The 23,832-nt window shown below is 47.7% G+C and overlaps 2 protein-coding genes and 1 non-coding gene across 13 annotated transcripts in view; 1 reads left to right on the top strand and 2 right to left on the bottom strand.

Annotated features, from left to right (window-relative positions):
- Positions 1–20,847, top strand: part of SAMHD1 (SAM and HD domain containing deoxynucleoside triphosphate triphosphohydrolase 1) — a 67,258-nt gene extending 46,411 nt beyond the window's left edge. Inside the window, 3 exon segments of one of the 5 annotated variants that reach the window (NM_001075861.2) lie at positions 3,357–3,461; positions 3,991–4,128; positions 20,623–20,847. In NM_001075861.2, the coding sequence (NP_001069329.1) occupies positions 3,357–3,461; positions 3,991–4,128; positions 20,623–20,679 (300 nt within the window). In that variant the 3' untranslated portion in view covers positions 20,680–20,847. 5 annotated transcript variants of the gene reach the window in all.
- On the bottom strand, positions 10,557–22,367 carry TLDC2 (TBC/LysM-associated domain containing 2). 7 transcript variants are annotated; one of them, XM_005214674.5, is made up of 7 exons: positions 21,536–21,736; positions 19,284–19,361; positions 17,380–17,541; positions 16,091–16,243; positions 15,839–15,934; positions 12,078–12,151; positions 10,557–11,205 (listed from the first exon to the last, which is right to left on the bottom strand). In XM_005214674.5, the coding sequence occupies exons 2-7, from the start codon at positions 19,314–19,316 to the stop codon at positions 11,070–11,072; spliced, it is 654 nt and encodes a 217-aa protein (XP_005214731.1). In that variant the 5' UTR covers positions 19,317–19,361; positions 21,536–21,736; the 3' UTR covers positions 10,557–11,069.
- Positions 18,063–18,135, bottom strand: TRNAE-UUC (transfer RNA glutamic acid (anticodon UUC)). The gene has a single exon. It is a non-coding gene; the product is annotated as a tRNA-Glu (tRNA).
- Positions 22,368–23,832: the final 1,465 nt, after the last annotated feature.

Raw genomic sequence — 23,832 nt, 5'->3', positions numbered from 1 at the left:
GGCAATTTCAGTCTGGAGGTTTGTCCTAAGGAGATAATCAGTTTTGCACCAAAACACAAATATATTTATTGTGGCATTATTATAGTGTGAAATTTGAGGGAAAGTGTATATGTCAGTGGAATAATGGAAGCATTAAAAGTTGTTTTTAACATGGAAAGATGTTTATAATAAGTGAAAAAAGTACATACAGAATTATTTTATTTTTGTATCTTTAAATTTATATACATGTGTGTATACAGTGAACACACTGAAAAATCCTGGATATATTAACATTGTTTCTACCTGGGTGGTAGAATTGCAGGTGACTTTTTATAGTGAGTGTGGTATAAGAGTTTCATAATCAGAAAAAATAACTATCCATTTTAAGATGGGTAAAGCCCTTCTATATTCTGAGAAAGCAAGTAAAATTGCTAACTACATTTCTTATCGTGTGTTTGCATTCCAGTTTTAGTTTTACAGTGTGATATATTTATGTGGTCCATTTTACCATGCGTGACTCCTTTTAAGACTGCGAGTAGTAATTTTATGATTATCTAATGGGCTGTAAAACATAATTTGCTAGTTAGAATTAAAAATATGTAGTTGTTGGTCTGTAGCTACTTTTTACTCTTGTGTCCTTGGTTAAAAATGGGGTCTCTGGGACTTCCTAGGTGCTCCAGTGGTTAAGAATTTCCCTGCCAAGGGGACACTGGCTCGATCTCTGCTCCAGGAAGAATCCACATGCCATGGGGCAACTAAGCCCGAGCACCATAACTACTGAGTCCACACTTTAGAGCCCACAAGCCACACCCACTGAGCCCGAGAGCCCTTAAAGAATGGGGTCTCCAACATTGCCCTCTGGAAGAATAACTGTTTCAATAAATCTGCTTAAAGGAGGAATTTACAGTACATTGTAGAGAAAATGAGGATTACCTTTTATTCCAATTCTAAAGCCAAGGAAATAAATACCTAAGAGCTAGGAGTACTTGTAAAATGGTTGAAAATTTGATTAGTATTCATGCCTCATCATGATGGGTAAAAATGTCAAGGCTGCATCAGGGCTCTCGCACATGGCACTACACGGGGGCCTGTGACAGCACCAGCCCCAGGATCATGGGGAGGACTGAGCAGCTCTCCCTCACGTCAGAGGGATGCAGCTCTCAGAGCCAGTGGACCACACAGAATGGGAGGGTCAGCCATGTACTGCAGATGCTGGGCTCACTTCTGGCCCACAGCTGAATCTCAGATGTCCACACTTCTCACAGGGAGCGTCGCCACCAAAGCTCATATACTGGTTTTCTTCTGTCACCACTCACAGGAAAAGCCCCTCTCATCATCTGTTCTTTTTTTTTTTTTGCACTATCCTCGCCACATTACTCTATTTCTTCCTGTTATTTCACTTCCAGTTTCTTCCCTTGTCCTGAACTTATCCATGAAGCCTTTAGGAATTTCCATTCCATAATTAATGCACCTGTATCTTCAGCCTCTTCACTATCTCTTTGCCTTTGTTGCATGCAGCCTGCTGTCCCCTGAGAAGCTTATTCCCCTGCAGCTCTTTCAGGAAAAGCACATTCCTCAGGGTCAAGAGATCTTGGTCATCAGTCCTTTTGTTCCCTACTACCATCTCCAGACCCCATGCAAGATCCCTGTTCCTCTGAGACTGCCATCCTTAAACCAGCTCCTGTCCTCTTGGTTGAAGATTTTGGTATGGTATAGAGCCCTCCACTCACTCCAGTTCCTGCCATCATCTTTAGAGGCTTCATAGTCCCATGACACCAGCTCTGATCTCCGTATCCTCAACCTCAATGACTTTATCCCCTCCACCTCAGCCAGCACACTCAGCAGATTATGCACTCTGAACCTTATTGACATTGAAAAAGGCCCTTCCTCTAAAATTCACTAATTTAAGCATCCCATCTCTGTACACAAACTCCTTTCTTCCTTACTTTCTTGTTCCTAGCTCATTGGGAACTTCAGTTTATTGTCTCCTTCCTTTCTTCCAGCTTGTCCCCTTACCTTTCCTGGGTACCACGGTCCACTCCATATTCTCCCCTCTTGCCTCTCTTTAACAACCAAACTTCTAAGAGTTGTCGTCTCTCTTTTATTTCTCGACTTCTTTTTTGTTTTATTGTTGTTTGTTTTAAGCCATGCCATGTGGCATGCGGGACTTCCCCCACCAGGGACCAAACCTTTTCCCTGCAATGGAAGCACAGAGCTGTAACACTGGACCATCAGGAAAGTCCATTTTCCTCTACTTCTAAACTGCTTTTCTGTCACTATCACTATACAGCTCTACTCGTTTTATTGCCAGTCATCATATTGTACTTGGGATGTATTACAATATCTCCAAGGTCTAGGCCTGTATTAAAACTGCTCACTAAGACCACCAGTGACTTCAGTGTTACTAAAACTAGCAGACAAGTTTCTGTCCTTTGTGCCTCAGAGCTGTTTCTTCCGCCTAAAATTCTTTTCTTTCCTACCTAAGCCTGGTTAATTTCTGCTCACTTTATTAGTAAAATCAGTTTTCCCAGGAGAATATTTCTAGTCATTGCCTGCTGCTGCTAAGTTGCTTCAGTCATGTCCAACTCTGTGCGACCCCATAAACGGAAGCCCACCAGGCTCCCCCGTCCCTGGGATTCTCCAGGCAAGAACACTGGAGTGGGTTGCCATTTCCTTCTCCAATGCAGGAAAGTGAAAAGTGAAAGTGAAGTCACCCAGTTGTTCCTGACTTGTAGCAACTTCATGGACCACAGCCCACTAGGCTCCTCCGTCCATGGGATTTTCCAGGCAAGAGTACTGGAGTGGGTTCATTGCCTAGGAGCCCCAGACTACTAGGTTCTCAGGTCACAAAGTTTCACAGCACCATTTGCTTTTCCTTGGTAGCTTTTTTTTTTTTTTTAGCCACACCACCATACAGCTTGCAGGATCTTAGTCTTCTGACCAGGGATCAAACCCAGGCCCCTAGCAGTGAGACCACCAAGTCCTAACCACTGTACTGTAGCAAGGGAATTCCCAGTAATTACTTTTATAATTATTTGTTCTACCTTAGTCTAGGCCATGTGGTCTGTAGGGGCTGGGATTTTATCAAACGTCCTTGTATCTCTGCACAACAGTGCCTGGCACATGTCTGTCACATAGTGGATATTGACTTTATACCCTACTTATGTTGAAAGCACAAAATGTCTCTCCTTACTCCACCCAGATTTCAAATCTATGGGTCATGCACCAGAACTCCTGTCGTTCCACTATGAGCCACTCCAGCAGGGCTCCTACTTCTCCAGAGAGTGCAGCTTCGTTTCTTGTGATACCCTCACAATCCTGAATTAAATTCTCATTGCTGTTATGTACATGATCACTCACTTATTGCTTGTATTAAGGTTATCAACATGGATTATGGGATGGAAGACAAGAATCCTATTGATCATGTTCGCTTCTATTGTAAGAGTGACCTCAGCAAGGCAGTCATGATTACTAGAAACCAGGTAACTACTTACAGTGGCATTTGGCAAATCTTTGTAGTAAAGTTGCAGTTTACATGCAGGTTAGGCTCTGAAGTCAATGTATACAGTTTTAAAAAAAGAAACAGAAACATATCTTTAAAGTATACATGATTTTCATAGACTAGACCATCTTAACAGCCAGTTTTTCCTGTTTGCTGAACTTGAAGAAAGCTCCGTTTTTTTGGTTTAGAAGGTAATTTATAAGTCTGGTGGGACAGGAATATCATGGTTGAAGTCCTCTAAGTTAAATGTGCTTATTTGTATATCTTCTGTGAGAGAGTCTGTAGTCTTCATATATCATACAAACCTTTCATATTGATGAACATAAAATTATGGGACATCGTGCAGTATGACAGTTACCCTGAATTCTTTTCTTTGGATAATCATTGGTATAAAGTACCAAGACAACATGGGGTGTTTAATACCACATCGAGCGCAGAGCTTAGGAACAGCTGATCTCTCTTCAGCATGTGAATTCAGGGTGACAGTGAAACCTTTCCTTCTTTAAAAGGTTTCTCAGTTTTTGCCAGAGACATTTGCTGAGCAGCTGATTCGAGTTTACTGTAAGAAGACAGATGAAAAGACTCTGTTTGCTGCACGACAGCATTTCGTCCATTGGTGCTTAATCAATGACTTCACCAAGCCACAGGTGGGTGACTTATTATTCACATGCATCACAGAAATTTTAAGTAAAAGCCACAAGCAATCTTTACTTCCCTCTGAAAAGTTCTCATTTAAATGATAGTCGTTTGATGAACTTACTTATAAGACAGAAACAGACTCACAAACTTAGAGAATGAACTTACAGTTACCATGGGTGAAGGATGGGGGCGGACAGGAATAGTTAGGGAGTTTGGGGTTGACATGAACACACTGCCATATTTGAGATGGATAACCAGCAAAGACCTAGGACCTTCTGTATAGCACAGGGAACTCTGCTCAGTAGTATGTAACAACTTAAATTTGAAAACGAACAGATACGTATTTATGAATAACTGAATCACTTTGCTGTACACCTGAAACTGACATAACACTGTTAATCAACTGTACTCCAATATAAAACAAAAAGAAAATAATAGTCATTTGACTTGATTTGGGGGGGAAAAAAGTTTTTCCACATTAAGCTGCCCTTTAAATCTTTTATTTTTAAAATTGGAGTATAATTGCTTCACAATGCTGTGTTAGTTTCTGCTGTACAACAACGTGAATCAGCTCTATGTAAACATAAATCCCGTCTCTGGAGCCTCCCTGCCACTCACCCCCGTCGCACCCGCCTCGGTCATCACAGAGCACGGAGCTTAACTCCCTGTGCGGTACAGCAGCTTCCCACTAGCTGTCTGTTTTACACCCTGGTAGTTTTGCCAGTCATCTTATTATACTTTGCATGTATTGCAATATCTCCAAGGTCTTGGCCTGTATTAAATCTACTCTCATTAAGACCACCAGTGACTTCAGTGTTACTAGAACTAGCAGACAAGTTTCTGTCCTTTGTGCCTCAGACCTGTTTCTTCTACCTGTAATTCTTTTGTTTCCTACCTAAACCCGGTTAATTCCTGCTCACTTTATTAGTAGAATCACTTTCCCAATGCTGAGTAAACTCAGCATTTCCAAACTTGTAACCTATTTAAATTCACTAGTTGCCAATCCCATAGAGAATGTTGTTGAAATGGTCCTTTATTGACCTGCACGTGGTGGATGCCTGGCACAGAGAACATTGATAGTTGTTGATTGAACAAATGATTGGTATGTAGGTCGGAAGCAGCATTCTGCTTCCTGGTCTAGTACTGTCTGTCACAGCACCCTACCTGCTTTAACCCCCAAGCATTGGATACTGAAGGAAACAAAAGTGAAAGGTTAGATGTGAAAGGGTAGCCCAGTATATCAGATCTTTGTCAAATGCCAGAGGGAGGGACACAGGGAAGTCTTTTAGTGTTCAGAGTTGAGAGAGCTGTCAGGTAGGAGGGAGGATTCTTCTAGATCCAAAAGCTGGATTGTGTTTGGATGAGTAGCAGAGAGAAATGAGAGCTACACAAAAATGAAACTGGAACAAGTCGGGTGTGTTTGGGAGCTATGAAGAGACTGGTCTGACTGGAGGAGAAAAGTCATATTGTTGAGGTGACAGGGCACACAGAAGGAATTGGCTTGATTGTGGAGAAGCACTGATAATCAGCTACGAGTTATTCTTATGCACAGTGGGGAGGGAATTGCCGAGAGTATTCAAGACTTACCGTGCTGCTATAATTATTTTCTTTTAGCAATTTTATTTATCTTTTTTTATTATTTATGTATTTTTTAATTTTATTTTATTGATTTATTTTTGGCTGCACTGGGCCTTCATCGCTGTGCATAGGCTTTCTCTAGTTGCAGTGAGCAGGGGCTACTCGTTATTGCAGTGCACAGGCTTCTCATTGCAGTGGCTTCTGTTGTGGAGTGCAGGCTCGAGGTGCCCAGGCTTCAGGAGTTGTGATGCACGGGCTCAGTAGTTGTGGTGCATGGGTTTAATTGCTCCATGGCATGTGGGATCTTCCAGCCTGGTCCAGGGATTGAACCCCTGTATTGGCAAGCAAATTTTTGTCCATTGTACCACCAGGGAAGTCCCTGCTGTAGTTATTATTTACTTCTGGGCTTTTATCTCTAGCTAGACCTGTGGGAATATAGGAAGTATGTCCATCTTAAGAACTATAGCTTCTAAGGAGACTAAACCCCTGATGAGAAAGGAAGACTCTAGCGACAGATAGACTGGCACATGGAGAGACTGGAAACAGAGAGACAAGACGCTACTCAAGTTCAGCGACTCAAGTTGGACCCTAAATCCAGATACATTCTTTCAGGGAATGAGTGTTCCCTCAGGTCCTGTGTCCGGGACCAGGCTTGGAACAGTACCTGAGACAGTTCCCGAGGGTCTCGCTCTAGTTGGGGACAATAAAAACTCAAGTAAATAATAATCACAGTAGTGCGTAAGTACTTTGGGGTCAGAGCAGTGTGTACAGTCTTAGAGGAGCAAAAAGGTGAAGGGTTTATGCCAGAGTTGGTTGGTTGGGAAAGACTCACTTAAAGAAGGACTTGGAAAGACTTCCCTGGTGATCCTGTGGTTAAGAATCCACCTGCCAATGCAGGGGACACGGGTTCAATCCCTGGCCTGGGAGGATCTCACGTACCATGGGGCAAGTAAGCCCGTGTACCACAATTACTGAGCCAGTGCTCTAGAGCCCGCACTCCACAACTAGAGGAGCCACCACAGTGAGAAGCCCATACACTGCGACTGGAGAGTAGACCCCACTCGCCACAACTAGAGAAAGCCCGTGTGCAGCAATGAAGACTCAGCGCAACCAAAAATTAATCAATTTTTTAAAAAAGGGCTTGGAAGCTGAGACCTGAAGGATGGATGAGGAGTCAACTGGGTAGAGAGGGTGGGGGACTGGAAGGTGACAGAAAAGTAGGTGCATTTAGGGGTGAGATCTGGGCTCTGTGCATAGTCCTGTAAGCCAGGAGCCCTGGAGCAATGGGAGCCGTTGGGGTGTTTTAAGCAGGAAAGTTACACATTCAGGTCAGCGTTTACAGCAGAGTCACGGCCACTGTACCCGACCAGAGAACTCATAGGAGAAGCACCTTGACTTCTCTTCCCACCTCTCTTCCAATCTCCCACCAGTGCCTCCCACTAGCCCAACCTGACTGGAGGCCAGTAGGCAGGGGAGCTGGGAGACGTTGTTCACAAGAGCCGCTCCTGTTATGCAGAGCAGGGCAGAGGGAGGCAGAGAGTGGATCTGAGAGCAAGTAGGCATGTGAGGCCCACAGTGTTCTATGCCAGCCTTCTCTTCCTTGTGCAGTAAAGGCTCTGACAGTCCTGTACCCTCATGTAGCCTAGAGAATCCAGCCACGAGTTCAAAAACAGTTCAGGATAGAGTCAGGCGTTGGAGGGCCTAGCTTCTTACACTCTGATTTCCAGTTGTAGTGTCGCTTCACTTCAACACCAACCCTCGTTTTGGGTGGAATCTAGGAGGCTGAGGCCAAAGTGACAGCAAAGGTCAGGTTCCACAGGTACACACTATCTTTCCCCTGTTTGCCATCTTGTAGACCTGGGCCATTTGTTACAGGGGAGACTAAGAGGGTCCAGCAAGGATCCAGCACATTCCATCTTTCCCTGGAAAACCAGGACAAGGTGCGTCCCCGGAAGCTGCATGAAGGGAAGGGGTCACTGAGCTGGGCCACGTGCTGCTTCTGGCCATCTGTGAAAAGAACTGGCGTGGTGGCTTTTGCTCTGAAAGCTCTTCCCTTCCCAGGACCGTGCGTCTCTAATTTAGCATATACACCATCCAGGGTTTCCCAAGAGTAAGTCTGTCCAGAAGCAGGCTATCTGCAGGACGAGGGTATGTGTGTTTGAGACATTCGCTCAAAACCACGAGAACTGGCTTTCTTCTCTATTCCTAGTTACTCTGTCTTTGACAGGATGGTGACGTTGTAGCCCCGCTTATAACACCTCGGAAATCGGAGTGGAATTCAGCTGGCATCCAGGAAGCGGCCAAAGTCAAAGCCCAGCTTTTCCCAAGTGACTCGATGTGAATGTCTACACTCGATTGTTTACAAAAAGCCCCTCCCATGCCCTTTCCCTCCTCCCCCAGCACAATTAATTTAGGGAATTTGATCACAGAGGTCTACAAATGGAGTGACAGCTAGTGCTTTATATTTTATATCTTGAATGTACGCACATACTAAGTCATTTTTATCCAGAGGAACAGGTACTAGGCAGACCTTATTAACATGAGCTATGGAAAGCGCTGCCTTGCCTCTTTTTAATATTAATCAGTCTTTCTTCTTTAGCAGTCTATTTTCTTAGAATTAACAGCTTTTTTAAGTACTTTGAACTCTTATGACATAAGATTGTTTTTTAAAAAATGTGGAAATAAGACAAAGGCGCACACTGGAATTTGCAGTTGGGGTTGTCATGAACAGCCGTGGTTAAAAACAGTACGTGAAACTCCGGCCCCCTGAGGAGGTGCCCATCACCCTGAATTTGAGGCTAGCTTTCCTTGAGTGATTGCAATATTAGTGAAAGGTACCTCCCCTCACCCTTTTAGCCCCCCATAAACTGCCAGGTTGGGGTCAACAGTATAGGAGGGCCACGAAGGGGCTCCAGCTCTTCAATGAGAGGCCTGATTGATTTGTTGAAAAGATCTGAGGGTGCTGGCCTCCTCTGAAATGGGACATAAAACTGCCTTATAGGAGACCCCCTAGCTCCAGTAGCAGAGGGACTCCCCAAACCAGGCTGTCCTCTGGGTCAGCTGTGGCTCCAGCCCGTGTGGGTTTCTTTCTCTTCTGAGTGCTCACTGCCCCCTCCCTGAGGGTTCCACCACTGCCCAGCCTGGAGAAAGCAGCTCACCGCCCCCGCCCCCCCACTCCGACCTCTGCCCCTCACTTGGGTGCTGATCGGAGGAACCGCCCTCAGGGCTGCTCAGAGCTGGGGCTTCATTTTTGCCAGTTCAGTGCATTTGATGAGTTTCAGGGCAAAGACTGGCTGCCTATGCTGAGACAAAGTGATTTACCCAGTGAATTCCAGGTTCCCCTTTGTGTCTCTACCTCCAGGAGTGGAGTAGCCACCACTGTGGTTGAGCAGTGCTCCTGAGCTAAACAGATTCTGGAGTTAGAGCTAAATCCGGCCGCTGCCAGAGGCAGGTCCGTGGGGAGTGCAGTCGTGAGTGCTGGCATCCTGTACTTCACCACACCCTTACAGAAGCCTCCCTGGCAGCCTGGGCGTGGGGAGCCAGCCTTGGCTCTGGGTCAGAGCAAGAGGGAGCAGGGAGGAGCTCAGATCACAGGGCAGAAGATCACCCCCCACATCTTGGGGGTGCTGCCACCGTCCACTGTGTCACCAGGTGCTCCTCTGTTGACACTAGGGTGACAAGCGTTTGGAATGTCTGCTGTTCTGCTCTGTCACCCCTCTCCCACCCCCAGTAGATAATCGAGTTGACCCTAATTCCTAGAGTAGTTAAAACCGTGCTCCTCTCCCACCACAGTGCTGTGTGATGGGGATGTGGATACAGTGGGCTCCTAGAAGCCCAAAGGAAGTGGTCATGGTACCAGGTCATGTCCGTTTTGGCCACGGTGCTTCCAAAACGGCCAGTGGGAGGAATCCTCCACCTCAGACTTCATGTGTCCAGGCCCAAGGTCAAGAATGTAATGTTTCTCTGCAAAGATTGCTTGATTTTTGCCACTCCTCCATTTACATCATTGTTTTATTCTGGAATTTTGTCATCTCAGAGTGTATCATTGTGCTCTCTGAGGAACAACTTGAATCTGTTTTGTTTGCATCTTTTGTTACTTTTTGGCAGCTGCACTTTATGCTCTTTGCAACTGTTTTAATTATGGGAACCACCTGCCATTGACAAGGTTAAATTTTTCTTAAGAAGCATCTTCAAAAAAAAAAAAATCAAAAAAAAAAAAAGAAGCATCCTCACTATTGTATTAAAAGGGAGCCTTTAACATTAACAGCTTGGCCTCTAGAGTTACTGAGCTTTGTCACCTTGAGAATGTAAATAAGACTGCAGGTTCAAGTGCCTGGTCACTTCATCCTGGTGAGGGAAACAGCTGCAATAAAGCTTCATGAATGTATCTCTGTCTTGAAATCAGTGGTGTCTTCCTCAGTGACTTTCACACTCATGTGCCCAGTTTTGACCCTTTTATGCAAAAGAACTGTGTTTGGTCTAGGAGTGTACCTCAGTACTGTGCTGGGTCTTCTGAGGGGATGGTTTTAACAGGCCCTATGTTACTTCGTTTTCCTCATTCAATAAAGGCAAGTAATGGCGTGATAAAGAATCTTATTCTGTCAGGAAGCAGGCTCTAGCATGGGTTGTGGGTTTTTTTCTTTTTTAGTTTTTCTAAGTTCCTCTTTTGCCAGAAAAAATACCCTTCCTTTTTGTTTAATCTCCCTGAGTTCCCGAATCTACAGAATTTCAGCTTCTTTACCCAAATGTGCATATAGTTCATTTGCTGCTTTCATATTTTCCTTGTGGAATTAAATAACAGATCTTCAAGTACCCAGCACAGTGGTAGCAGACTGGTCAGTTTTCTGGAAAAGAAGAATGCTATTTTGGAGTCTTTATTAATTTCACTGCTTGAGTTAGGTGTCTGTGGTTTGACAATATTCTTTAAAATAATGTCCAAAGTATATAGAGAAGAATCCTATACACCTCCTTGGAAAACTGTCTGGAAGGATATACATGAAAATGTTAGTGTTTTAGGGGATGGTTGAATTTTAGTCAATTTTAATTTTTTTACATCTTCTGGTTTTTCTACAATAAACACACATTAACTGTGTACTCTCTAAAAGGATCATTTTCCTGAGGAATTTTGTGCTGCTCGGGTGAGGTATAACTGTCTTTTACTCCGTCAAATTCCCTCTCAGTAGAATGTGGCCTGTCTCCACAGCTGTCTTGGTCCTCAGGCGCCAAGAGGCTGCTCTCAGCCACAGTCCACACCGGACACTTCTCCATCTGTGTTTCGGATGGAGCGGGCTCCCTTGGCTGAGCGCAGCCTCGTCAGCATCCGGGGGCAGGTCTGAACGCCTGTTGCCTCAGGAAGCTGCCCGCCGTGGCCTCAGCTCAGGACCCAGGCCTCCAGCTCGCTGATGCAGAACTGCTCCTGCCGGGCCAGTACCTCATTGTTGAAGGTCGCACAGGGGTGGCTCCCCCCACGGTACAAGTCTCCATCCAACCACAGCCCAAAGCGGCCACTAAAGAGAGGAGAGTTTTGGCACAGCTCCCTCCAGCACCCTTCAGACCTGCCCCAGCAGCCCTTGGCCACACCGTGACTGCTCTGCCTTAGTCTCATCTCCTCTGAAACCAGTTTGTCCCAAATTGTTAAGGACTCACACATTGTCCCCCATGGGGTTTCAAGCTTTTTTTTTTTTTAAACAATTCAATGATTTTGATACACATATACAGTGGAGCAACCATCACCACAGACCAGTTTTCGAACCTTAAGAACATTAAGATGGCAATGCCTTAACCAAAGGACGGACTCTCATAAACTTGGACTCCAAGCCCAGAACACGTCAGACCAGGGCGTCCGTTCTAGTCCCCTCTTGACAGCAAACCTAGGCTGGAGCTGGGAAGTGGGTTACTGCAAATTGGCAGCGGCTGGTGGGGACTGTGTCAGTCCACCTGTCTGTGGAGGCTATTCAGACAGCTGGGAGAGCGAAGAACTTGTGCTAATCAAGCAGTGCTGTCATCTGTGCCCTCAGGATAAGACTTAGTCTGCCTGAATATGCAGGTCACACCAGAGGCAAGATTGACCGTGTAAAACACACTCCACTTCCCACCCCCCAACACACACACACACACACACATGCTGTCACCAAGTAAACACTTTGGGGGACATTTCACGCCATCCTCACCTCTCAGTATTGACTTAGAGCAGAGTTTAGGGGGTTGGCTGGGAGGCCAGGCAGTGCCACAATATCTATCGAGAGGAGATTCTTGAAGGTTAACCAGCAGCCTCCCCCATTTTGTCTGGGGTTGCCTAACCCAGCATTTCCAGACAGGGGAAAGGACCAGAGTACAGACCACCTCGAGACTCAAGACTAGGGAAGAGTAGGACACGCACCTGCCACAGCCCATCATCAGAGAATCCAAGTCGCCTTTCACAAAGAAAGAGTTGCTTCCGGTCCACTTGAAGACCTGTGATAAGAAACCTCGTTATTGGTGGAGTCCTGCTCATGCAGTTTTACTCTGGACCACTGGGTGGCAGTGTGGTGAAGGAAACAACCTCCAAGCCCCGACTAAGGCACCAGAGCTACTCTAGGCTCCTAACTCGCAGTTTCTCTCCGTCTCCCTGGAGTTCACCTCCTCTTGCCCTCCAGTCTGAATTCCCACAGCCCCAAAGCCCTTCTGTTCTAGGAATAGACCAGAACCCTCTGAGGCTTCCTGCTTCCGAAGCTGGAGAGAGGAGAGGAAAAGTCCACATCAGGAGCCAGGCCCTGATTCTACCATTAACTGTTTCCTCCTCTCACTGGAGTTAACACTAAGCCTGCACACCCTCAGTGCTATTTCACACCCAACAAGTGTTTCGATCCCCACCCCAAAGAGACACCCTGACTACCACCAATTCTGTCCCCGCCAGTCACTCCTTCCTGGATCACAGCCTCCTAATGGGTCTCTGCTTCCTCTGTCTCCTGCCCCGAAGCCCATGTGTGCTCTCTCAGTGAGCTATTCAAAATTAAATCAGGGATTCCCCTGGTGGTTCCGTGGTATAGAATCCACCTGCCAATGCAGGGGACATGGGTTCAATCCCTGATGGGGGAAAATCCCACATGCTGTGGGCAACTAAGCACCTGGAGCCAGTGTTCCCCAACAAGAGAAGCCTGTGCACTGCAACTGGCGAGTAGCCCCTGCTCACTGCAAGTAGAGAAAGCCTGCGTGCAGTGACAAAGAGTGAGCACAGCCAAAAAATAATTATTTTTAAAAAATCAAATTAGATATTAGCCCTCCTCTGCTAAAGCTCTCCAATGGCCCTGACAATGAGAATAAAATCCAGCATCTAACAACAGCCGAAAGCCCAGCGTGCTCTGCCCTGATTTTCTCTCCAACCTCTTTCCCCCTTTACCGCCTGGACTTCATCTACTCTGGCCCTTCTGTTCTGGGAGACCTGAAGCTATTGCTGCTCCAGGGTCTTGCTGACCCCTCTGCCCAGAATGCTCTTCCCCCAGATCCTCAGAAGGCTCACTGCTCAGCTTTCAGATGAAATGTCGTCCCAGAGAAATTTAAAGTAGCCCTTCCTTCCAGGCCCTGTTCAGTGACAATATGCCCTGGTAACATGTAAGTTCCATGAAGGCTGTCTTGATTCTGGCAGTATTCCTGAGACATGGTGTAGATGTTAAGTGAACAAATTATTCAAGAGTCAATTTAGGACTTCCCTGGTGGTCCAACAGTTAAGGATCCACCTGCCAACACAGGGGAAACAGATTCAATCCCTGGTCCAGCAAGATCTCACATGCCACAGAGTAATTAAGCCCACACACCGCAACTGCTGAAGCCTGCACTAAAGCCTGTGCTCAGCAACAGGAGAAATCACTGCAATGAGAGCCTGAGATCTCAAGTCAAACAAACGCAACTAAAGAGTAGGCCGCGCTCGCTACAACTGGAGAAAGCCTGAGCGCAGCAATGAAGATCTAGCGCAGCCAAAAATAAATAGAATACTATTTTTTTTAAGTCAGTTTAGCTAATAAAAAGATTTTTAAAGGGCTGCAAAAGTATAGCCTATGATTGCCTGTAATTAGTTGCAAAAAGTGCTCTGAGCAACCAAAAGGTTTTTAGCAAGGAAACGGACTAATTGAAGATAAGCCCTGGGCTCAGAAGAGATAATATTAACAAGTGACCACAAAAAGACAGAACTATTCAACTCCTCCTCTACTTTCCTCAAGGTACATGACCTTCAGACTTGAAGGAGGAAGATAAACATTGCTACAGAAAAAATTAAGATGATGCTTCTTGGAATGAGGGTAAAGGAACTGGTGGGAATTCATGAAGAACGCAGAATGCAGAAGACCAAAGACAGGCAAAAATTAACCAATTTTTTGAAAAGATGAGATTCCATAATAATAGCCTGGGAAGACCATAGCAATTGCCTGGAAAAAAAAAAATCATTCCATTCAAGAGTTTGGTTTTTTGGTTTGTTTGTTTTGTTTTTACATTTAGCACAAGGCACTGTTTTAGGTACTGGATAGACCAGTGATGTAACAGACAAAAATTCCTGCCTCCTAGGACTCCCACTCTAGTGGCAGGAGGCAGGTTAAAAAGTAAAATAAATACTGTGTTAGCTGTGACAAATGCTTAGGAGAAAGAAGTAGAGAAGGGCGATAAGAGTTTCCAGCAGCTGGAGTGCTATAAATGTAAACAGCAGGAAGGGTCCTGCTGAGAGGGTGACATCTGAGCAGAGTCCTGAAGGAAGTGAGAACTGACTTACACGGAGATCCTGTGGAGGGAACCTTAGGGAGAACAGCATGTTTAAAGGCCCTGAGGTCGGAACAGGCTTGCTTGTTTAGGAAGCAGCTCCGAGGTCAGTGTAGGGAGAGGGAAAGTAGCAAGAAATGACATCAGAGAGAGTCCAGAAGACGTAGAGACCCGTAGGTTATTTTAAAGACTCGGGATTTGTCTGGTGGTCCAGAGGTTAAGAATCTGACTGCCAACAGAGGGGATGTGAGTTCAGTCCCTGGTTGGGGAGCTAAGACCCCACGTGCCTCGGAGCAACTGCCGCAACTCCTGAGCCTGCGTAGCAACTACAGAGAAGCCTGTGCACCACAGTGAAAGGCCACACGTGTCGCAACTAAGACCGGATGCAGCCAAATAAATAAGAACAGATTCTGAAAAAATACTTTGGCTTTTCTCTGAGGGAGAAAAGAAGCCATTGGGAGCTTGGAGCCAAGGAGTGATATGTTCTGACTTCATTTATTTTAAACATTTATTTGGCTGTGGCTGTGCCGAGTCTTAGTTGCATCACACAGGATCTTCAGTTGCGGCATGTGGGATCTAGTTCCCTGACCAAGGATCGAACCTGGGCTCCCTGCAGTGGGAGCTCAGAGTCTTAGCCACTGGGCCACCAGGGAAGTCCTCGACTTACCTTTTAAAAGGCTCACTCCAGGTACTGTGATGACTGAAGGCGGAAGCATTAGGAGGCTATAGCAGGGACACAGGCAAGTAATGATGGTGGCTTGAACCAGGGTGACAGCAAAGGACATTGTGAGAAGTGGTAGATTCTGGGTAGAGATAGAAAGAGAAGGAGGAGCCATCAGGGTTTGTTGACAGCTCATCAGATATAGGGTGTGAAAGAAGCGTTAAGAAGGGCTCCAAAATTTTTGGTCTCAACAGCAGGAAAGACAGAGGTGCCATTCACTTTGTCAGGGAAGATGGCAGGAGGAGTCAACTTTTTGGGAGAAAGTCAGGAGATCAGCTTGGCAAAACCCCAGTCGTGGTTGGACCCTCCCATCCATGCTGTCTGTGCTTGAACCTGATGAGCTGAATGCTGCTAGAGGAAAGCACACAAAGAAACCAGCCCTGGGACTTCCCTGGTGGTCCGGTGGTTAAGAATCCTCCCTGCAGTACAGCAGACATAAGTTCTATCCCTAGTCGGGGAACTAAGATCCCACCTGCCACTGGGCAACTAAGCCCATGCACCACAACTACTGAGCCTGCCCACCCTAGAGCCTGTGCTCCAAAACAAGAGAAGCCACCACAATGAGAAACCTAAGCACCGAGACTGGAGAGTGGCCCCTGCTAGCCACCACTAGAGAAAGCCTGCACACAGCAGTGAAGACCCAGTGCTGTCATAAGTAAATAAAAATTCTTGAAAAGACAAAAAAAGAGCATCACCTTCAGCTGTGGAGAGAAGGAGAAGAGGAAGGTCTCGCCAGTACCATAGAAGCCTTTGCTGAGTCGAAGGGCCGAGGAGGAGAAAGCCCCAAACATCTGGAAGGAAGAGTTTGTAGCTTGCAGCCGGCAGGGAGCTGGAGATCCCCTCCAGGCTGGGGAGTCTGGGGCAGAGCTGTGGGGGTCGGAGAGGCCCCGGGGGACCCATCAGCCCTTAGTGACAGCTCTCTCCCCGACACCCCCAGCATGGCTCACCTGGCCGTCCTGGTCTCTCAGCACCAGCAGCACCGGCCCGCTGTGGCCCTCCATCTGCCTGTACAGGCTCTGCAGACTGAAGCCATCCCTTGACGTGCAGAAGGCCAGGCTCCAGGAGTATCCAGTGACTCTTGGGGGCAGATGGAGACTGAGCTGGGGACAGAGCAGAGGGTGAGCAAGGGTTCCCGGTCCTCCCACCCTCGGTGCTCCATATCCTTGGGGTCCCAGGAGGACTAAGGTTAAACAGCCACCCCTCACCCAAGCCTGTGCTTTACAGGTTCAGTTCAGTTCAGTCGCTCAGTCGTGTCCGACTCTTTGTGACCCCATGGACTGCAGCACGCCAGGCCTCCCTGTCCATCACCAACTCCCAGAGTTTACTCAAACTCATGTCCATAGAGTCGGTGATGCCATCCAACCATCTTGTCCTCTGTTGTCCCCTTCTCCTGCCTTCAATGTTTCCCAGCATCAGGGTTTTTTCCAATGAGTTGGCTCTTCGCATCAGGTGGCCAAAGTATTGGAGCTTCGGCTTCGGCATCAATCCTTCCAATGAATATTCAGGACTGATTTACTTTAGGATGGGCTGGCTGGATCTCCTTGCAGTCCAAGGGACTCTCAAGAGTCTTCTCCAACACCACAGTTCAAAAGCATCAATTCTTTGGCGCTCAGCCTTCTTTACAGTCTAACTCTCACATCCACACATGACCACTGGAAAAACCATGGCTTTGACTAGACGGACCTTTGTTGGCAAAGCTTTACAGGTTATGGAGTACTTTCATGTTTCCAGGGGGCACCATGGAAACACCAATGAGCAGGAGGCCTCAGAGAAAGGGATCACTATTCCCATTTTATAGATGAGGAAGCTGAGGTTCGGGGAGATGAAGCAAATTGCTGGAAGCCCACATGGGGAGGAAGTGGCAGAGCCAGGATTTGAACTCAGGTCAGGCCCATCATGGCCCCTAGCAACCAAAGAATAGACGAGATACTGACTGCCTCCTCCTAACTCCCCATCTCATCCTCCCATTCCCACCCCAGCTTTGGCCTCAGTTCCCAAGGACTGGTTCCACTTAAAGCGTCAAGATTAGTTCACCATATCCTTAACCTCCTGGTGAAGTGAAGAAGGTGGTGCTAGGATTACTGACTCATTTCACCAGAAAAGCCCAGCGAGGAGAAGTGAGTTGCCCGAGGTAACACAGTGAGCAGAGGACAGAGCAGGAGGGACCCCAGGCGTCCCTGGACCTGGCTGGGGTGGGGCAGGACTGAAGTCTTTGTACCATGGACTGTGCCCGAACCTGACTCATTTCTGAGGCTCCCAGAACCTGGCTGGCTCCTGCCAGCTGGGGCACCATGGGGTGTTCAGGAACCGGAGTTGGGGCTGGGGTTGTCTCCTCCTCCTTTTCCTCCTCCTCTTCCTTGTCCTCCTCCCCAGACAGAGCATCCTCCACCTGGCTGGGCTGTAAAGACACACAGAGGCCTGGTGAGTTGAGAGACAAGGAGACACGAGCTTCCACATGTCCAGAGCCTGAGAGCCTTGGCCACCTCATCACCCTTTCCCCGGGCCCCTGCCAGTCCAGCCGGAGGAGGCTGTGAAGTGTCCACAACAGGCCAGACCCTGTCCTTCCCGCCAGCCAGCTCCCTCCCTGGCCCCTTCCAGCTGTGCCCACTGGATGGGGCCTTGGGCCCCTGAGGTTTGTCTGCCTGGTTGCTCTGGATCCAGAGTGGATGCCAGGGATTGTGTTCTAAGCTTGGGAGGCAGGAGAGAAGGGCAGGTGGCAGCTCCCAAACTGTGTGCATTTGTACATGAAATAAAAATAATAATATAATAGTGGCTGAATATACAGGTAACAGGACACACTTGACTAGGCCCGTGTGAAATGCTTGGTGAGCATAATCTCTGAATTTTCCCAAGAATCCTAAGAAGAATGTGCTTCTTTTTTGTTTTTTTGGCTGTGCCACAAGTCTTGCAGGATCTCAGTTCCCCAACCAGGGATTGAACCTGGGCCCTCCACAGAGAAAGCGTGGAGTCCTAACCACTGGACCACCAGGGAACTCTCCAGAGTAGGCTTTTTATTACCCCCATGTTATTATTATCTCAAAGGAAGAAAGAAGGCCTTTTGAGCTGGTGAAAGAACGCATGTTTCTCATGGGTGAAACAGTGCACAGGTTCATATAAAATGCGCATTTAGGGCTTCCCTCGTAGCTCAGTGGATAAGAATCCACCTGCCAATGCAGGAGACACGAGTTTGATCCCCGGCCCAGGAAGATCCTGCATGCTGAGGAGAAGCTAAGCCTGTGCACCAAGACTACTTAGTCTGTGCTTTAGAGCCCGGGAGCCACAACTGCTGAGCCCGTGAGCTGCAACTACGGAAGCCTGTGTGCCCTAGAGCCCATGCTCCACGACAAGAGAAGCCACTGCAGAGAGAGGCCTGCGCAGCACACCCAGAAAGTAGCCTCTGCTTGCCACAACTAGAGAAAAGCCTGTGCAGCAACAAAGACCCAGCATAGCCAAAAATAAAGATAAATTAAAAATGCCTCGATAAAAAAATGCACATTTGTGTGAAGGTGTGTGATGTGTTGGCTTAAAATAGAGTTGTGTAGGCAAATCAGCGTGAGAAGGTGTTGAATGTAACTTTGTATGTTACCTTTCAGTGTGTGTGTGGGTGTGAGCTGGGGTTATGTTGTATGTGAGTGTCAGTGGGCATGTATAATGGTGTGTTCATTCATTCATTCATTTAATCAATCACTGAGCTGCCACTCTGTACCAGAACATGTGTGTGTGTGTGTGTGTGCACACACGCGTGCACATGATGCCTGCACACAAGGACTTTGGGGCTTTTCATCAGGAGAGATCTCCTTGGGGAGAAGAGTTGGACAGGACACTGCTTTCCTATTCCCCAGGTTCAGGCCTATGGAGAGAGTCCTAACTGGACAGGCTTCTGGACAGAGCTCCATCTGGCACCCACTCCAGGGAGGAAGGAATGGAGACAGTAGTCTGCTCCTTGAGGGTCCCGGAACCACAGGGCTGGGCGCTAAGGCCCCAGCTTCCTGAGTCCCTGCTCTGAGCCCTGGGCCAGCTGGGGAGGGCCTCAGAAGGGGGCCACCCAGCTGTATGCACCCTGGCCCAGGCCCCACGCAGCCAGAGAGCTCACCTCCCCTGCCTGTCCTGACCGACCCCCGCCCCAGCTGGGCCTCTTACCAGCCGAGTGTAACGCCAGCGGAGACTTTTCATTCTTCTGTCCGAGCCCAGCCAGGGGCAGTAAGTGAGCCTTCAGCCCTGCCAGGGAGGAGGCAGTGCTGAGTGAGACCTGGAGCCGAGAGGGAGGGGCCTGGGGCACGCCTGGCTGGCTCCACACCCACCCAGCTGCCCTTTGCTCTCTCTCACCTGCCACTCACCTGTCACTCCCAGGCTAGCTTGTCCATGAGTGAGTCTGTGAGGTCAGCTATGCTCGGCATTCAGGGCCATACTTGTAGTTAGCAACTAATGCAGGTTAGCCATAAATTCTAGCTGTAATTCAGGCCCATAGACAGTAACCTTTGGGCGGCTGCCTGAGCCCCAGACAGGGTGTCTGGGGCCTGTACTTCCCTCTGTGACCTTGCATAAGTGCCATGTACCCCTGGGCCTCAGTTTCCCCACATATGACATGTTGGACCAGATTGTCTCAGAGGCCCTCACAAGACTGACAGCATGCAATTCGGTTTTCTCTCAAAGCCATTATAACAGAAGCTTGAAAAAGGCCAAGCTAGACGAAAAGAACAGAGATATATATATTTAATAGTCATTTTTCTAATTAAAAGAGCAATACATATTTACTAAAGAAAATTTAGAAAAGAATAAAGAAAAATACAAAAATATTCATAATTCTACCTCTTAAAAATAAACTCAACCCCTACAGGTTTATTTTTTCATCCTTTATATTTATTTCATATAAATGTATATACATACATTTATAAATAGATCATACAGTGTGTTGCTTTATAAGGTGCTTTGTCAAGCTTAACAAAAGAAAAATTTCCAATTACATTCAGTACCCTTTGAACATGTGATTTTTTTTAATGGATTTATTTAATTTGGCTGTGCTGGGTCTTAGTTTCAGCACACGGGATCTTTTTTTGTTTATTTCACGTGGGCTCTAGTTCCCTGACCAGGGATTGAACATGGGCCCCCCAGCATAGGGAGTGTGGAGTCTTAGCCACTGGACCACCACGAAAGTCCCATGAACATGTGATTGTTAATGGCTGCATATTATTTCATGACAGGATGTACATCATTTCTCAAATGTTTGACATTCTGTTTGCTTATAATTTTCTGTGATTATAAGCAAAATTATAAAAAACTTTCTTGTTCATAAATCTGATTATATTTTTATGATAAATTTCAAAAGTTGAATAATGGATCAAAGGGTGTTCACACATGCTTTTCCAACTGTTTCCAACGAGGCTTCCCAGAGCTTAAGGCTGACCAATGTCTGGATATCTTTCAGGAATCTCAAGGTAATATCTTTCTGATCATCATGTTTTACATCCTTAAATTACAGATAAAGAAACTGCCACTCAGAAAATTGAAGAAGGAGCTAACCACAGCCACAGGATAATATAACACAGTAAAAAGAGCACAGACTCTGGAGTCAGGGAGTCTAAATCCTCTGTCACCTTGGGCAAGTTACTTAACATCTCTGTTCTTCTGTCTCCTTGTCTGTAAAATACTAATACTTGTTTACCTGATAGGGCTGTTGTAAAAATAAATGAAGGTAATGCCTGAAGGGACGACTCATTGGAAAAGACCCTGATGCTGGGAAAGATTGAGGGCTGGAGGAGAAGTGGGCGACAGAGGAGGAGATGGTTGGATGGTATCACCGACACAATGGACATGAGTTTGAGCAAACTCCGAGAGATAGGGAAGGACAGGGAAGCCTGGCGTGCTGCAGTCCATGGGGTTGCAAAGAGTTGACACGACTGAGCGACTGAACAATGCCTGAAGAACCAGGAGGCTGAAAACCAGGTCTCCATCCTCCTGTTCTGAGTTCAGTGAGATGACACACGGTGCCTGGTGTTTGGTGAAAAAGTGAAAGTGTTAGTTGCTCAGTCGTGTCTGACTCTTTGCAACCCCATGGACTGTAGCCCGCCAGGCTCCTCTGTCCGTGGGATTCTCTGGGCAAGAATCCTGAAGTGGGTTGCCACTTCCTTCTCCAGGGGATCTTCCTAGCCCAGGGATCAACCTGAGTCTCCTGCATTGCAGGCAGATTCTTTACCGTTTGAGCCACCATGGGTACTAGGTAAGTGGCAGTGCTTAAGACCATCCCCCGACCGACTGCCTCTTTGGGAGATTCAGGGCTCAAATCACTGACAAATGGCCACTCAGTTTCCACCCGAGCACCTTGGGCACAGTCACTTGGTCACTTGCAGGGGTAGGTAGCTCAGTGGGGCAGGGAAGGGCAGGAGTGTACTCACTTTGCCAAGTCTCGACCTCTGGTGACCTCTTCCAGCTCGTCCAGCCTGATGGCTTCCCTAGTACATCTCCGGGATCCCACAGAGAAGGGGCCACTTCCGGAACCGACCCTGTCCACCTGGAGGTCTGTACGAAGCAGTTTTAGCTCTGTACCCTGGTTCTCTGGCAGACAGCTGTCACTTCTGCCCCAGCCAGGCTCCAGCCCTCCTCTCCTGGCTCTTATACCTGCCCAGAGGGTGGCATGCCCTGGCCCCGAGCCTGCTCCGGTTTCAGCCGGAAGGACCTGGCTGTGATTTTAATCCATCAGAAACTCAAATCCCACAAACAAGAGCTTGTCACCTCAGGTCCCTGCTCTACCCCTACCAGCCCAAAGAGGTGGGGTTTACCGAACTCCTGGGCTCTTCCTGGAGCCTCTCACCCACAGCTACTGAGCGCCGCATGGTGCCTGAAGCCCATCATGGAAGGCACTTCCCTTAAGGGGCGCAAATGTTACAGGAAAGGGTCGAGCTGTGGGGCCACATCCACCTCCTTGTGCTTCAGGGGAAACCTGGGGCTTGGCGGGTGAGGAGAGGCCGCCCTGCTCTGGTCCTGTTTCCCTTCTCTCACATAGGGGAGGTGATTCTTATTGGCCTGTCATGATGTGGGGTGAGGTTACGCACAGGAAGCCCAGTATCTGGCACACAGTAGGCATGCTCTCGGTTCAGGTAGTTCTCTGTCCCAGGCTCATAGTGGGACTTTAGTGAATGCTGCTGTTGAAACACAGAACCTCAAAGTTAGAAGGGGTTTCAGCCAGTCCCAGACCAAGTGACCTCCATGCAGGGCAGGAAGTCATGAAAAAATATGCCCAGCAAGGGTTCCCCAGCCTGTTTGGGGTGGGTGAGCCCACTCCCTTTGGTGGCTCACACCCTCGGACGGGCCAGCTGCCCGCTGGGGGACCAGGGTACAGAGCTACAGCTGTTTCACACAGACCTCCAGGTAAACAGGGTCAGTTCTGGAAGTAGCCCCTTTTCTGCAGGATCCAGGAAATGTGGGATGTGGTGGTGGGGAGGCTGTAAAAACCCCTTGGCTTTTAGAACCCCTTGGCTTCTAAAAACCCCTTGCTGGCCTTGGTGGAAAGGACTTGGGTCACCAGATCCTTTCTCCATGACCAGTTCTCCTGGGGCAACGCCCCAACCAGGAAGATAGGATACTGAAAGGACTTGTATTAATATTATGGGGAAAACACTCAAGTGATGGGCCCTGTTGCCATCTCAAACAAGGCTGTTGCAATACGTGTTTGAACTATTAACAGCCTGGAGGTCACATGTCTGGCCCTCCTGCTCTCACGGCCCCACTCCCAAATCTTTTTCCTCCACACTCGATTCCTGAACCTTTGGGCACTTTGGGAGGCCAGTGAGATGTGCCTTGCTGTCCCATTCTTTGTCCTTAAGTCTAGAAATGTGACCTGGCAAGAAAGCTAATTGCCACGAAGTGTGTTCAGTCGTGTCTGACTCTTTGCGATCCTGTGGATCGTAGCCCAGCAGGCTCCTCTGTCTGTGGAATTCTCCAGGCAAGAATACTGGAGTGGGTAGCCATTCCCTTCTCTGGGGAATCTTCCTGACCCAGGGATGGAGCCTGGGTCTCCCACATTGCAGGCCGATTCTTTACCATCTGAGCCACCTGGAAGCCCAAATCACATGTAATTGGCTTCTGAAAAGCTTCCACGATCAGATTCTAGACGCCAGAGGGTTGAATGTCCCAGCTCTGCCTTGCAGCCTGCCTTCTCCTTTCTCCACCAGCCCACACGCCACCTCTTTTAGCACGACAACAGTCATCGCCAGGAAACAATTTCAATGTCCAGTACAAGGGGAAAAGGTTAATCGACCCATGGAACATCCACTCTGTGCATTATTTCTAAGAATTAAAAGCGATGTTTGCCAAGAGTTCATAAATGCACAGGAAGATGCTTCTGCTACTCTGTAAAGTGAAAAAAGCAGATATAAAATGAGATGTGTGGCACAGTTTCCGCCTCGCAAAATAAACCCTAAGACATTAGGAGAAAAGGGAGAGAATACACCTGGTGGCTTGCTGGGCTGACTGGCTTCACTCTGAGCTGTGGATGGGTGCATGATGTACCCCTCGTGCATCCTGGGAGCTCTGATCTCCGTGCTCTGGTCCCTGTAATGGGCCATCTTTGCCCCACTCACACACAAGTGCCACTCCTTTGGCACCTCACTCTCAGCTGGTGACTTTGTTCCTCTTTGAGAAAATGGAAGTCATCAGTCCCTCCCTCACCCTTCCGATAGACCCACCTGCATCT

Source organism: Bos taurus, chromosome 13 (assembly GCF_002263795.3).
Source record: "Bos taurus isolate L1 Dominette 01449 registration number 42190680 breed Hereford chromosome 13, ARS-UCD2.0, whole genome shotgun sequence".
NCBI lineage: Eukaryota > Metazoa > Chordata > Mammalia > Artiodactyla > Bovidae > Bos > Bos taurus.
Note: the sequence above shows the minus strand (reverse complement) of the source record. Positions and strands in the feature narration are given on the sequence as shown.

Coding starts and splice junctions, on each gene's coding strand:
- TLDC2 (XM_059892548.1), bottom strand. CDS start 17,631: ATGAGGTGGCCAAGGCTCTCAGGCTCTGGACATGTGGAAGCTCGTGTC. Junction 15,935..16,090: donor TGAGAGACCAGGACGGCCAG/GTGAGCCATGCT, acceptor TCTTCCTTCCAG/ATGTTTGGGGCTTTCTCCTC. Junction 12,152..15,838: donor CCTTCTCTCCACAGCTGAAG/GTGATGCTCTTT, acceptor TTCTTATCACAG/GTCTTCAAGTGGACCGGAAG.